The sequence below is a fragment of the Cetorhinus maximus genome, chromosome 5 (assembly GCF_964194155.1).
Source record: "Cetorhinus maximus chromosome 5, sCetMax3.hap1.1, whole genome shotgun sequence".
Classification (NCBI taxonomy): Eukaryota; Metazoa; Chordata; class Chondrichthyes; order Lamniformes; family Cetorhinidae; genus Cetorhinus; species Cetorhinus maximus.
The window spans coordinates 169,620,253-169,633,818 of record NC_135883.1 but is presented as its reverse complement, the minus strand read 5'-3'; the positions used below and the strand labels follow the sequence as shown (position 1 = coordinate 169,633,818).

The 13,566-nt window shown below is 42.3% G+C and overlaps 1 protein-coding gene across 1 annotated transcript in view; it reads left to right on the top strand.

Annotated features, from left to right (window-relative positions):
• LOC144681152 (dynein axonemal heavy chain 8-like) overlaps positions 1-13,566 on the top strand; it is a 1,929,890-nt gene that overhangs the window by 1,449,360 nt on the left and 466,964 nt on the right. Inside the window, exon 60 of the mRNA XM_078542879.1 lies at positions 453-606. Within this exon, the coding sequence (XP_078399005.1) occupies positions 453-606 (154 nt within the window). The remainder of the gene's footprint in view (positions 1-452; positions 607-13,566) is intronic.

Sequence of the window (13,566 nt, the reverse complement as noted above, 5' to 3'; positions counted from 1 at the left end):
CTCCTAACTTTACTCAGTTCTGCTGAAGGGTCATGAGGACTCGAAACATCAACTCTTTTCTTCTCCGCCGATGCTGCCAGACCTGCTGAGTTTTTCCAGGTAATTCTGTTTTTGTTTCAAATTTCCAGTCTGCCTCTTAGATTCAGTCATTTTCTGATGATGAAATAAGGAAGCTTGCATCAGGCCACAATGTTGCTGGATTAGACTCGAGTCATTCATGCTCTTACCAATGCACCTAAATGAGTCTTGGCCATATGCTCTAGAATTCCCTTGTTAATCCCCTTTATCTCTCCATCAAAAACTCACCTCTTTAACCAAACTTTTGAGCAGGCATCCCAACCTCCTCTTCTTTGGCTATGAAGAATCTTTACATGCTTTTCTATGTTCAAAGTGTGCATTTCTGCAAGTTGTTGCTGTTGTTGTAACATGTGTAATTTTATTGCTTCTTTCAGAGCGTACAACGTCAGCAATCTGATGGATGACTTGAAGATATTGTACAGAACGGCTGGGGCAGAGGGAAAGGGAATTACTTTCATATTCACTGATAACGAAATCAGGGAAGAGTCTTTTCTTGAGTATCTCAACAACGTACTCTCTTCTGGAGAGGTACTTAATTTTTGTATAGCCACATCACTGTTCTTCATATTTCCTCTATATCTCTCTGATTTCAATAACAATCAACCACCTGTAATAATCATAAGGACAGAAGTGGGGATGTTCACAGATGATTGCACAATGTTCAGCACCATTCATGACTCCTCAGAAGCAGTCCATGTCCAAACGTAGCATGACCTGGACATTATTCAGGCTTGGGCCAATATATGGCAAATAACATTCCTGCCACCAAGTTCCAGGCAATGACCATCTCCAGCAAGAGAGAATTTAACCATCCCCCTTAGACATTCAACGGTATTACCATCGCTGAATCCTCCACTATCAACATCCTGGGGGTTACCATTGACCAGAAGCTGAACGGTATCAGCCATATAAATACTGTTGCTACAAGAGCAGAGCTTATGCATAGAGTGGCTGCACAGAGTTTTGGCTCAAAGAATGCAACATACATGGAATGTAAAATAAAACATTTGGTGAGAGTAAGAATTAGGTGCAGAGGGGGAAGGAACTGCTTTTTTTTGCCTCCGATAGTTGTAATTGTTCACTGAAGCAATAAGTATTTGCGTTTTTTGTTCAGTGCTTTGATCAAGTTAGTGTGTAGAATAAGAGAAAAAAACTTCATTTTCTGGTTTGTTAATCACCTCATGTATATGTTTCTGTCTGGATACCAGATGGTCATTCTTGTTGCTTGAAGGTACCCATTGTGTACAGTCTGTTTGTAGCTGAGTCTTTGTAGCTAAGCCAGCCTTTGCTCTGGTGCACTGCTGCTGCCAATGACCTTTTCTGCCAAATGTCTTCCAGAATTGATGAAAAGTTGGGCATTTCCTTGGGACATGCAGAAATGCACATCTTCCACATGTGTTGCTAGGTTTGGGTGCTCTAGTGAGCGTGTCAACAATTGGGATTGTACTTATGAAGAAGGGCACACCCTCCAATCCCAGAGCTACCACTTAGGCCAGTTGAAGAGGAGAAGTGGTATCCAATCACACAGTGACCACAGAGACTCAGGCTTCCTTTAACCGGTTTTATTCAATGGAGCTGCAATCATTCCTAAGAAGGAAGACCCAGCAGCTCCCTGATTGATTACAGTTCACTACTTTTGTACATTTTCTTATCACAATACATTTGAGTACATTTGAATACATCCAATCAGTAACTGACACACAGGTACCATGTTAAAACTATCCTATTGAGTACATAAACATGTGAATCTGCTAACCAATTATTCTAAAGGGTGTATACATAATTATATTATCCAATCAAAATGAAAACATGTACGCAAAGACCTTGATTCTCATAACTCAGAACTGTTTGTGTTTCATCAAAGCCCTCTCTTTGTCTTTGTATGTCCTCCCATATCTAAGCTAAACCATCTGCCCCGTCCCTATCTGAGAGAGGAGTATACCTAATCTAACTTTATGTTATGTTTTATCTCCAGTCCAGCTCTCAAGGCTTCAACACACCATTGCACCACTTGAATGGTTCTGCCAGTGCCTGGACATTAGCTCATCTCTTGAAACTGTGTATATCACACAGAACTCAAAGCCCCTTTGTGTGCAATGTCCATCTGCTTACCCTCAGCTGTCAATAGGTTTAGCATCCATGGCTGCATGGAGATTTTAAGTATGTTCAGTAAATTCTTACTGTGCGCTTCTTTTTTATTTTTTTTATAATATATATATTTAATTTCCCTCTAACAGTTTTGGCCCTTGGTAAAGCCCAAGCTGGCCATACCTTAAGTTGAGAATTCCTCTTCTGGTCCTTCAGGTGGCCAGTCGTTCAGACCACCAGAGGAATCCTGAACCACCTGGTTGTACAACCTAACTTTCCCTTCTCCTGTCTCCTCCCTTGGAGTATGCATATGTCAGGGAATTGATGCGCACCTTTGGTTTGTTGCTGTCTGTGCCTGGAGAGTCCCTTTCCAGGTTTTATGTTGGTAGCACAAAGTAAGTCCCCATAAAGGAACTCAGGCATTGAGTTGAGGAAGCACCGTTGCATTAAATGCTTCCTGAATCGGTAAAGTGGTGGATGTAACTTTGCTTGTGTTTGTAAATACCTTCAGCATTTGATATGAGCACACAATGTAATTTCTTGATTCTGAACAGCAATCTCTAGTACTCATCAGTACCATGCCTTTTACATAGGATGTATATCCACGTAGCCCTACGCAGAATACCATCCCCCCTTTATCTACTCCTAGGGACTTGAACCTATAGCTGTTCAGGAAAGCCCCATTTGGATGATGTTCTCGGGGAATGGCCATGATAAATTTTATAACTCCATCCTCTCCTCCACCTTGAGGTTGTGTAATTACCAATTCCTGCCGCTCCTTGCGTAAATTTATGAGGTTTAATTGGTAAACTGACTCGAACATGTGTTCAGGAATTGTTCCGAACCTGATATCTTCAATGTCGGATTTTACCCCATCAATTAGATCTCGTGCTAGCATATCGCATGCCCTCCCTGTGGCTTGTGATTCGGCTGTGTCTATTATCCCATCTGTAGTCTGCCTAAGAATCCGTAGCAGACCTTCTCCTTGTAGCTCCACGGATATCAGGGAATACCCTGTCTCACACTGTAATGCAGTCCTCAGGCGATCTCAACAGCCACCCAGGAGGCATAATCGTTTAAGTCATTGATCTGACCTGAGTTAAGTATGGAATTGGCACTCCCAAATAGCCCTCTGATGTCTCCTAGTATACTTTTTTTTAACCTAACCTGTGCTTTTGCTCTAATTCCCGGAACGATTCAAAATTTATAGTCATTGACTATTCTCTTCAGTTGGCTTCTAGCCCATTTTATGGAATTCTGGTGGCTGTGACAAGTGGTATGTAACACTGACAGGGGTCCTGAGACATTGTATGTCACTTCCAGAGAGACCATAGTTACATCATGTAATAGTGGTTTTGACTTTCCTAGCCTGACTATCCCATCCGGAGGGGGTGGGGGGGGGGGGGGGGACTTACGACATCTGGACATTGAGTGGGTCTTTGATAGCCACATGTAGTCAAAGTAAAACATTGTGTATCATAACAATCATGCCTACCTATTACATATTTACATGTTTCCTTGACAATATTGTCCCTCAAGACCCGGTTCCCAAAGGGAAGTAGGTCTGTCCATCCGGCGGTCACATTAATCTCTTGATACATCCAAATGCTTGTTGATGAACAACTGGTAGGGGGCGGGTACGTTCTACATCCCCCATATCACCAACCCAATTCAGTTCTCGTTGTTACACTCAAGTGGTGTTAGCTGGACTGGCTGCCCTGGTGCTGTTAAATGTAAAGTACTCTTACAACTTTTTGTGTGATCGCATGTGGGGGTCCTGTTTCCAAGTGTTCATTTGATGTGTCCATGTAGTGACTTGATCCGTAATCCAGGTGTTGGGCTTTCTTATCCATTCCCCGCTTACTCCTTGGGGAAGTAATACGTACTGCCCAGGGTGAAGGCAGGTGTCATTATTGACTTTGACCATTGGTGCTTCCCATGCCAGCGCTGACACGCCCATAGCCAGGGTCACGGACCTGTGGAAACATTAACATTGGCTCCCGTTGCCCGGGTAACTGCTAGGTGATTCATCATATATCTTTAACTGTGTGTAATGCCTTCATTTATTTCCCATTTTCATATCTACAAGTGCGCATGATTCACCTGTCATAATTACCTCATATGGTCCATGCAACCTGGGGCAAACCCAGTTCGCTCAGGGCTCACCCTGACCATCACCTTATTCCCCACTTGAGGGTCCGTTGTTGCTCTTTGGATTTGCCTGTTTCCATATCCTTAATCACCTGTCAGTCCCTAACCTCCTCTCTCAACTCATGTAATTGCTTACTTAATTTCCTTACGTAGTCCCCAATTCTTCCTTTCAGTGGCCCTACATGCCCTCCTCCTACTATAATCCCTTCGGGTAATTGCATGGCCCTTCCTGTTATCAATTCAATGGGGTGAACCTGGTAGCCCTAAGGCGCATCAGAATGTTGGGCAATATGGTGGCCCAGCTGTTCCCTGTCTTCTGAATTGCTTTGGCTATTGATGTTTTTAAAGTTCAGTTCATCCTTTCCACCATCCCTGAACTCTGGGGGTGGTAAGGAATATGGAATTTATGTTTAATCTCCATAAGTTTACACATTTTTTAATGACTCTCCCTGTAAATGAGTTCCCTGATCTGAATCCATCTGGGTAGGCACCCCCACTCCTTCCAGTTTACTATCTCCTGCTGCTGTCTCATGTCGGACCTCAATTCCTTAAGCTGTCTACACAACTCTACAATGCACCTTCTTATCATATCTTTCAATGGCTCACTATCTTCATTTCCAGTGGCAGTTCTCTCTTGGAGCAGCTTAACTCTGCCTGTCATCAAGGTGTTAATCCTGTGGTCTTACTCTTTGTAGCTTGCAGGCACATTAATATAGTCAGTAATACACCTATTTAGCCTTTTCCCAGCTTTCTCTTTATCTGTATCTATCTTGTGGTAAATTGTTAAGTATTATTTCTCCTTACCCTTCATTTGCCTCAACTACAGATACTGAATAGTTTTACCTCTAAGGTTTTTTTTTCCCTGACCACGATCATCCAAAGATTCTCTTGAGGTCAGTTTCTCTATTGTCTTGATCGTTTAAAATGTTTCCTTACTCTTTAGGCCATATTAACTATTCCATGTCAACGGGGATCTCTTCTCTAGATCTTTGCTTATCTTCCCCTGTGCGGCTCCAATGTCTCAGTTGATGGCTAGATTATCAAATTCATTTCCCTTAAAGCCATTTGTACATTATGTCCTCTTTCTCTACATTCCTCATACCATTTTACACATGCAACATCTTTCTCATTCAGGTTGTCTGGAGAGATTTTACTGTCCAATAAAGTATCCTCATAACAGTTTTAAAACAGAAATCAGCCATTGACATGTTTTGCTTCCTTATCTTCTTCTCAAACAACATCTTATTGTCTCAAAAGTAACCCACTAAATTATGTCTGACCTTTTCTTTAGCATTATCCCAGATTCATTAACTCGGCCAAAAATTGGATTTCTGCCAAACTTTGTCAAGGTCTTGAGCTTAACTTCACATTTTGGGAACAGACTTACAAATACAAAAGCTTGCAGCATTTGAATTCATGTTAGTTGTTGTCAAACCTTTTAAAATGTAAATTCCCTTTTGAGAACCTTATCAAGAACCAAACCTCAAAATTTTAAACTTTGTAAGAACTGTAATTTACAATATCAAAATTAAAACAACTTCTTTTTCATGTGTAATGATTTGTATCCAGATTAGAAGTCCCATATATTTATTGACACATTCTTTATCTTTAGATATCATCCCCGTTATACAAAGTAACCTGTTAAATTACATTGCACTTTACCTCTCAAGATTGTCCCAAATTCAAATTACAGTGCTTTTGGAATGCAGATTTCCTTTAATATTTAATTCATCCCTTCAAAAGAAACCCCTTTTTATCCATTGGGAACACCTAGACCGTGTGTTTATGTCTTTTGGTTTTCCTAGAATCCTTCTGAATTTCAGGTAATTTTTTTTCCCTCAGAATTTTAGAACACCAACTCGTATGTATTAATCCCAATCAGCTTGGAAGCTGGTGATGAGGGTTATTCCCTACTAGTCTGCAAGGGGGTGGTACAAGGGTTGGTTCATCTCAAACAAAGGCAAGCCCTGTTTTATCTTTACACTACCTTCAAATTGCGATTTTTGCCAGAAATCTCAACTCAAACCTTATACTCAAAACTTTGGAATGTTTGAATGAACTTTTCCTTTAATCTAATATGGGGCTTTTGACTCTAAAGTGCTCATCTACACACACAAAAGACAATTCAGGGAAGAAAACACATTAAAGCTCACACACAAATGCTTCCTTGCACACAAACAAACACATATATAAAGGTATGTATTTATATTCCTATAATATTGAACTTAACTCTAAACAAAGCTTCAAGTAGCAGTGGGGGGAATAAAGGGATCTTGGAGGCTCCACCTATAGGGACAATCAAACTATCAAACTGACTGAAGCTCACATTTTCTCTGCTGCTGCCTGTCACTGCTCATTAATCCCCTTAGGGGTTCCCCCGTTCTCTCTCTCTCTCTCCTCAGCACAAACAGCTCTTGAAACTTAGATCAATTCCTTTCATTTAAATTACAAAAATTCAGTAGGGGACATTTCAGGTCCAACCTTGTTGGTTCATTTTGCTGATCAGCTTTTTATGCGAGACATGGTTCCTTCATCTCCCCATTCTGCAACGAACTCGAGTTCAGCCTTTTCGGCCCTATCCATACACACACACCCACACTAAAACAGGGACCCACAGTTCCCCCGAGCTCCTGGGACTCAACCACCCCACAATAAACAGGACTCGTTCGCCCCACAACAACCAGGACGCGTTTGCCCCACAACTATCCACCTGAGTCTCGCTGGCCTAAACGTTCGGATTCGCCCTATTAGACCTCTGTTCTAGTCTGACGCGAACAACCGGAGAGTATCTTTCAAAAGGAAAATACTCATCTGATCATTGTTCCACCTTCACAGAGGTCCGGGAAAATCCTGTTTCTGACGACAATTGAAGAAGGGCACACCCTCCAATCCAACAACTACCAACTAGGCCAGTTGAAGAGGAGAAGTTATATTCTCTAATCACACAGCGACCACAGAGACTCAGGCTTCCTTTAACTGGTTTTATTCAAGCATATGCAAGGGAGCCGCAATCATTCCTAAGAAGGAAGACCCAGCAGCTCTCTGATTGATTACAGTTCACTACTTTTGTACATTTTCTTATCACAATACATTTGAGTACATTTGATTACGTCCAATCGGTGACCGACACACAAGTACCATGTTAAAACTATCCTATTGAGTACATAAACATGTGATTCTGCTAACCAATTATTCTAAAGGGTGTATACATAATTATATTATCCAATCAAAATGAAAACATGTACGCAAAGACCTTGATTCTCATAACTCAGAACTGTTTGTGTTTCATCAAAGCCCTCTCTTTGTCTTTGTATGTCCTCCCATATCTAAGCTAAACCATCTGCCCCGTCCCTATCTGAGAGAGGAGTATACCTAATCTAACTTTATGTTATGTTTTATCTCCAGTCCAGCTGTCATGGTTTCAATGCACCATTGCACCACTTGAATGGTTCTGCCAGTGCCTGGACATTAGCTCATCTCTTGAAACTGTGTAAATCACACAGAACTCAAAGCCCCTTTGTGTGCAATGTTCATCTGCTTACCCTCAGCTGTAAATAGGTTTAGCATCCATGGCTGCTTGGAGATTTTAAGTATGTTCAAAAAATTCTTACTGTGTGCTTCTTTTTATTTTTTAATTATATATTTATTTAATTTCCCCCTAACACTTAGGACCTGTAAACTTTGTCAACTTGTGCGGATTGCTTCATACTTACATCCACCCTTGAACAGCTTTTTGCTGCTATGCATTTTGGGCTTGTCTAGCAGATACCTCTGGGATGTTTCAATGGGTGTGGATGCGATCACCAGCTCAACAATTCTGTCTGCTGGCTCTGTGTTTCAAAAATCCCAATAAGTACCCTTTTCTCTGCATCTGCTGACAGAGTGGTCTATGGATTCTATAGGCTGGTGTCAAATTGACATGAACTCGAGTTGATGATGACGGAATTTTAACCTGATTCTGAACTGGTCATCCAATGTAGTCCATGGGCAGAATCTTCTGTTCGGTGTGCGGGGGTGGGCCCCGATTCTTGACGTGTCATATCACACGCGGTGACGTCGGGCATACATCCCTATGTCACCGCGTGTCATTATGATCTTGCGGGCATGCACCGGAGTCGGCTGCGCACCCGCCAAACTGTCAAAGGCCTGTTAAGGCCATTAATAAAACAATTAACCCTTGGCACTTGGCACGTCATAACATTCAAGGCTATGGGCCAAGTGCTGGTAAATGGGATTAGGTAGGTAGGTCAGATGTTTCTCACATGTCGGTGCAGACTCGATGGGCCAAAGGACCTCTTCTGCACTGTGTGATTCTGTGAACCCTATTGAGAAATCTGCCCATCCAACCTTGAGGTCGTCGGGCAGGCGAAGAGCCCAGGCAGCCTTCACATTTTTCATGAAACCTGATCCGCGGGCGGGATGAGGTTTCATGAAGGTTTTATTCATTAAATAAAAAAATTTATGAAAATTCCTAAACATGTCCCAGCTCATGTGATACTGCCACATGAGGGGACATGTCTGAATATTTTTAATTTTTAAATTTTTTTCCAACTTTAAAACTGAACTTAATCTCCCTGAGTCAGCTCCATGCCTCAGGGAGATTTCTGCGCTCTTTTGCACTCGTGCGAAAGAGCGCAGGCCCCGACTCTCCCTCCTCCCCCTGCCCACACAGGTAGCGCTGAGCGCTACTGGGTAAACGTCACGCTGGGCGGATCATAATTGGCCCGCCCATGCCCGCTCCCAGCCGACGGGGAGAAAATTCTCCTCCATACCTTTTGGAGACCCAGCTCTTCTTCGGTTAATGTTGACATGTTCAGCCCATGTAGACCTTCATTTACAATTGTCAAGTGTATTTTTATGACTTGTTTGTGTGTTTCGTACAAACCTGAATAAAGAAACCATAGCTCTGTACACTGTTCAAACATTTTGAATTCGAACATTAGGTCAGCTGCGTCCCAATTCAAACTGGGGAATTTTGTGGACATTCCGACAATACCCCTTTAACCTCCCTTCTTCCATAGTACCTGGGATGAGTATTGCTCTTTTGCACTTTTGCACACTTTTCCGAAGCTCCGCCCACGAAGATGAGTTATGGTAGGAATGCACGGAGCAATTTTTTTATTCATTAATGGGATGTGGGCATCACTGACTAGGCCAGCATTTATTGCTCATCCCTAGTTGCCCTTGAGAAGCTGCTGGTGAGCTGCCTTCTTGAACCACTGCAGCCCATGTGGTGTCGGTACAAGCACAGTGTTGTTAGGAAGGGAGCTCCATGATTTTGACCCAGCAACAATTAGGGAATGGCGATATATTTCAAAGTCAGAATAGTTTGTGGCTTGGAAGGGAACTTGCAGTTGGTGGTGTTTCCAAGTATTTTTTACCCTTGTCCTTCTATGTGGCAGAGTTCATGGGTTTGTATGATACTGTCTAAGGTGCCTCAGTGAGTTGCTGCAGTGCTTCTTGTAGATGGTAAACACTGCTGCTACTGTGAGTCTTTGGTGGAGGGAGTGAATGTTTGTGGATGGGGTGCCATTCAAGCAGGCTGCTTTGTCCTGGACAATATCAAGCTTCCTGAGTGTTCTTGGAACTGCACTCATCCAGGCAAGTGGAGAGTGTTCCATCACACTCCTGACTTGTGCCTTGTAGATGGTGGACAGGCTTTAGGAATCAGGAGGTGAGTTACTCGCCTCCTAGCCTCTGATCTGCGTCTTTGGGTCTAATGCATCTAATGGCGCCTTTGCTTTTTATTCATTTTTTTTGTCCAGTAACTCGCAAAGCTGCCTATTATAATCACCACCTTCTCTGGCTTGACACTTTTGACTATTTTTGTTTGACTCTCCTCGCAAGACTGTTCCACGATTCAATGGGATTATGGCAGATTTGCTAACTAACACAATATATCTATCTTTGTCCCACACCTCCTGATACTTTGACTAACAAAGATCTATCAAACTCAGTTTTAAAATTAACAATTAATCTAGCATCAGTTACTGTTTGCAAAAGAGAGTTCCAAACTTCCACAATCCTTGCTTGAAGAAGTGTCTCCTGAAAGGTCTAGCTCTAATTCTTTGACTGTGCTACCTAGTCCTAGTCTCTACAAATAGCAGGAATAGTGTCTGCCATTCCATCCTGTCTCTTCAGTTCGAACCTGTTTCACCATTCACTTAGATCATGGATGATCTGTACCTCAAATTCATTTACCTGTCTTTGTTCCATATCTTTAGATATAATTTCCTCTCAAAAGTTTATCAATCTCGGTCTTGAAATTCAATTAATCCAGCATTGACTACTATTTGAGGGAGGGAGTTCAAGATTTCCACTATCTTTTATGTGAAAAACGTGCTTCCTGGTTTCTCTTCTAAATGGCCTATCTCCAAATTTAAGGTTATCCACACCCAAATGCACCCCCGCCACTCCCAGCTCCCTCCACTTCCAAACAGCCATTGTCCTGAAGTTCCACAGCAGAGGAAATAGTCACTCTGGGTGGGATTTTCTGCTCCTGCCAGCAGTGGGAATCATGGCGGGTGGAGCACTAAATTTGGTGTGATTTCCAAAGTCACTTTCCTGCTGGCAGGAAATTAGTTTGGAATTTTGTTCCCCTTTTCTCATGGTGGGTTAAAGGCAGGTCGACAATCCCACTACTTACATCAGGAACCACATTTGCAGCTCATAAATGTTCATCAAAAGGCCAACTCACTGGAATTATGTTCTTCCTCCAAATTAAGTGCCCCATCAGTGTTCAATATGCCCCCATCTGTTTCCTGGCCATATATAAGTAGCGTGCATCTGGCGAGCTTTACTTCATCAACAACTTTGAAATAGTTAGACACTTCTTTCACCTTCCTTTAACAGTGTTGCTGTGAGATTTTGGGTGCTTCTTTCACAAGTTGTGCCAAGGCTGGGCATGGGAGGCAAGACCAGCAGGGACGGAGAAGATGGAGACAGGACTGGGGTGTGGTGGAAGTGGGGAAGACAGGGGCATAACTGAAAGGAACACAGTGGAATAGTGAAAGATTGTCCTGGGGCAAGAGTTATGAGAATATACAAGGAGGAGTCACAGACTGTCCCCTGGGGCTGAGGCCATGCTGCCAGGGGCATTTGAACAGACAGTGATCTCCAACATCTCATGAAATGTCATTAATTTGAAAATAGTAACAGAGGAAACATAAGTCACCTTCAGCCCTAACAATTGGATCATCCTTGGAAGGCACAGTAGTCTAGGGAGCATATGGCCACTGCGTAATGGGATAAGCATTCCACTAGCATACATTCTTAAGCAACTACACATAGCACAGTCCTTTCAACCATAGAGTGATTAATGCACAGGCTGCATCTTGATACTGAGCTCCAAGATGCAATCAGACATCAGGACGCAATGATCTGAAACATGACAGCATGGGCACAAACCTGTGAGTTATGTTACCATTGTGGTTCAGCAGGACCATCGTGGATTATTGACAAACATTTATTAGACTGAATTCATCAGAAGCTTTCTAAGTTTATGTCCTGCATTGACTTGGTATCTGGGAGAGATGTGGCCCAGTCAGTTTTGACACATCAGTCAATGATAACTTATTCCCTTCATGGATACTGATGAGTACTCAGGAGATGTGCTGGAATATTTCTTTTCTACCATTACAGTCCTCGAAACTGTCCATCTCACAAAGGTCAATCCTTGCTATGGACCCTAAAAGATTGCTCAGTCATGTAATGAAATCCCACATTGATTGGTGTTCTGTCACCTCAAAAGGGAGCTGCATCAAGCATTGCTAGGCAGCCATTCAGGAGCAAAATAACATCCTCACAGGTTGGACGGCTTCATCAGGGTGAGCACACACCTCTGACATCACACACTCATGGAACCAACTTGCATCGCTCAGTGTCATACATAGGTAGAGTGGGACCTAAAGGAGTAATGCTGAGCCTTAAAAGCAGAGACGAAATAACGTTGCAGGAAGGCATGAAGGGCTTTGGTGTTCAACAATGATTCATACTTTTATCAAAACCTCACAGTCATAAAACAAAGACAATTGCAAAGTGCATTTGGGTGAAAAGACTCCAACGTGGTTTGCAATAAGTATAATATACAAAAGAACACACTGCAGTGCGGCAGCATCAGGATAATCACTAACTTTCTATGAACAATTCTCATACAGTCACTTAAGGTAAGCTCAGATGCACCGATTACATGCCCATTGTCCAGCCATCATTTTCATATAGGAACTGCCTTTGTTCATGGCATTTTTTTTCAAGGGATGTTGGCTTGGCTGGCTAGGCCAGCATTTATTGCCCAATCCTAAATGCTCTCGTGAAACTGGTGGTGAGCTGCCTTCTTGGACCACTGCAACCCATGTGGTGCAGGTACATTGTCACGACTCACTGAGGATAGTGCACTGTAATATCAAGCCCCTGAGCTGCAACAAATGTGAAAAGTTTGACCAAACTACCAGATTGCCCCAATTCTACCTAACTGTTTCATTTAGGTTAACAGAATACAAACACCAGGTTTGTAAACCTAATAAATAAATAACTGTTTATTATGTTAGTGACAAAAGAAAGAAATATGAACTGCTAACTTCTAACTCTATAACTTAAACTCTCCCTCTTCTTAAACCCTTGTACACAAACACACAGACATAAGACACATAAAACATGGATTTTAAGCATAAGATAAAACAGTTCAATAGCACAAATCTGGAGTACAGGATTAGATGGGTTGATTTTGATTAATGTCTTCTAAATTCCTTGTAGCTTTTTGTTGATGACACAAGGTGGTCTCCCAGCACTTTCAGCCTGTGGTTCACTGGTTGAATAACTTGCTTTTCAATGTCTCTACTGGTGATTTTTCCCTTTTTCCTCTTGACAGGGGCTTTCAGAGAAAGCACGTTACAGAGATGTGAGGAATAGCCAGCTAACAACAATGGCAGAATTAGTGGAATCTTACACACCCAGGAGAGAAAGGTTTTAGGTCTTCCCTCTTTGCAGGTTAAAAGCTGTTCTGCCTGCACTGTTACCACACAAAACCCTGGTCACCTGGTGAGGAGCCAATTAAAATGCTGTTGTCAGGCGGTTCACCTTAGTCTAAGACTCCTTTCCAGCACCATCCTGTACTTTTATGGCGCACTCTGTTCCAGGGTAGCAACATTGTAGATATTCCTCATCCTATTCCAGTGAACATGTCTTTCAACTGCAGCCATGGTAGCTTTTAAAGCCACAGTCCAATTTTAAAGAAAAATAAAAACAGATTCT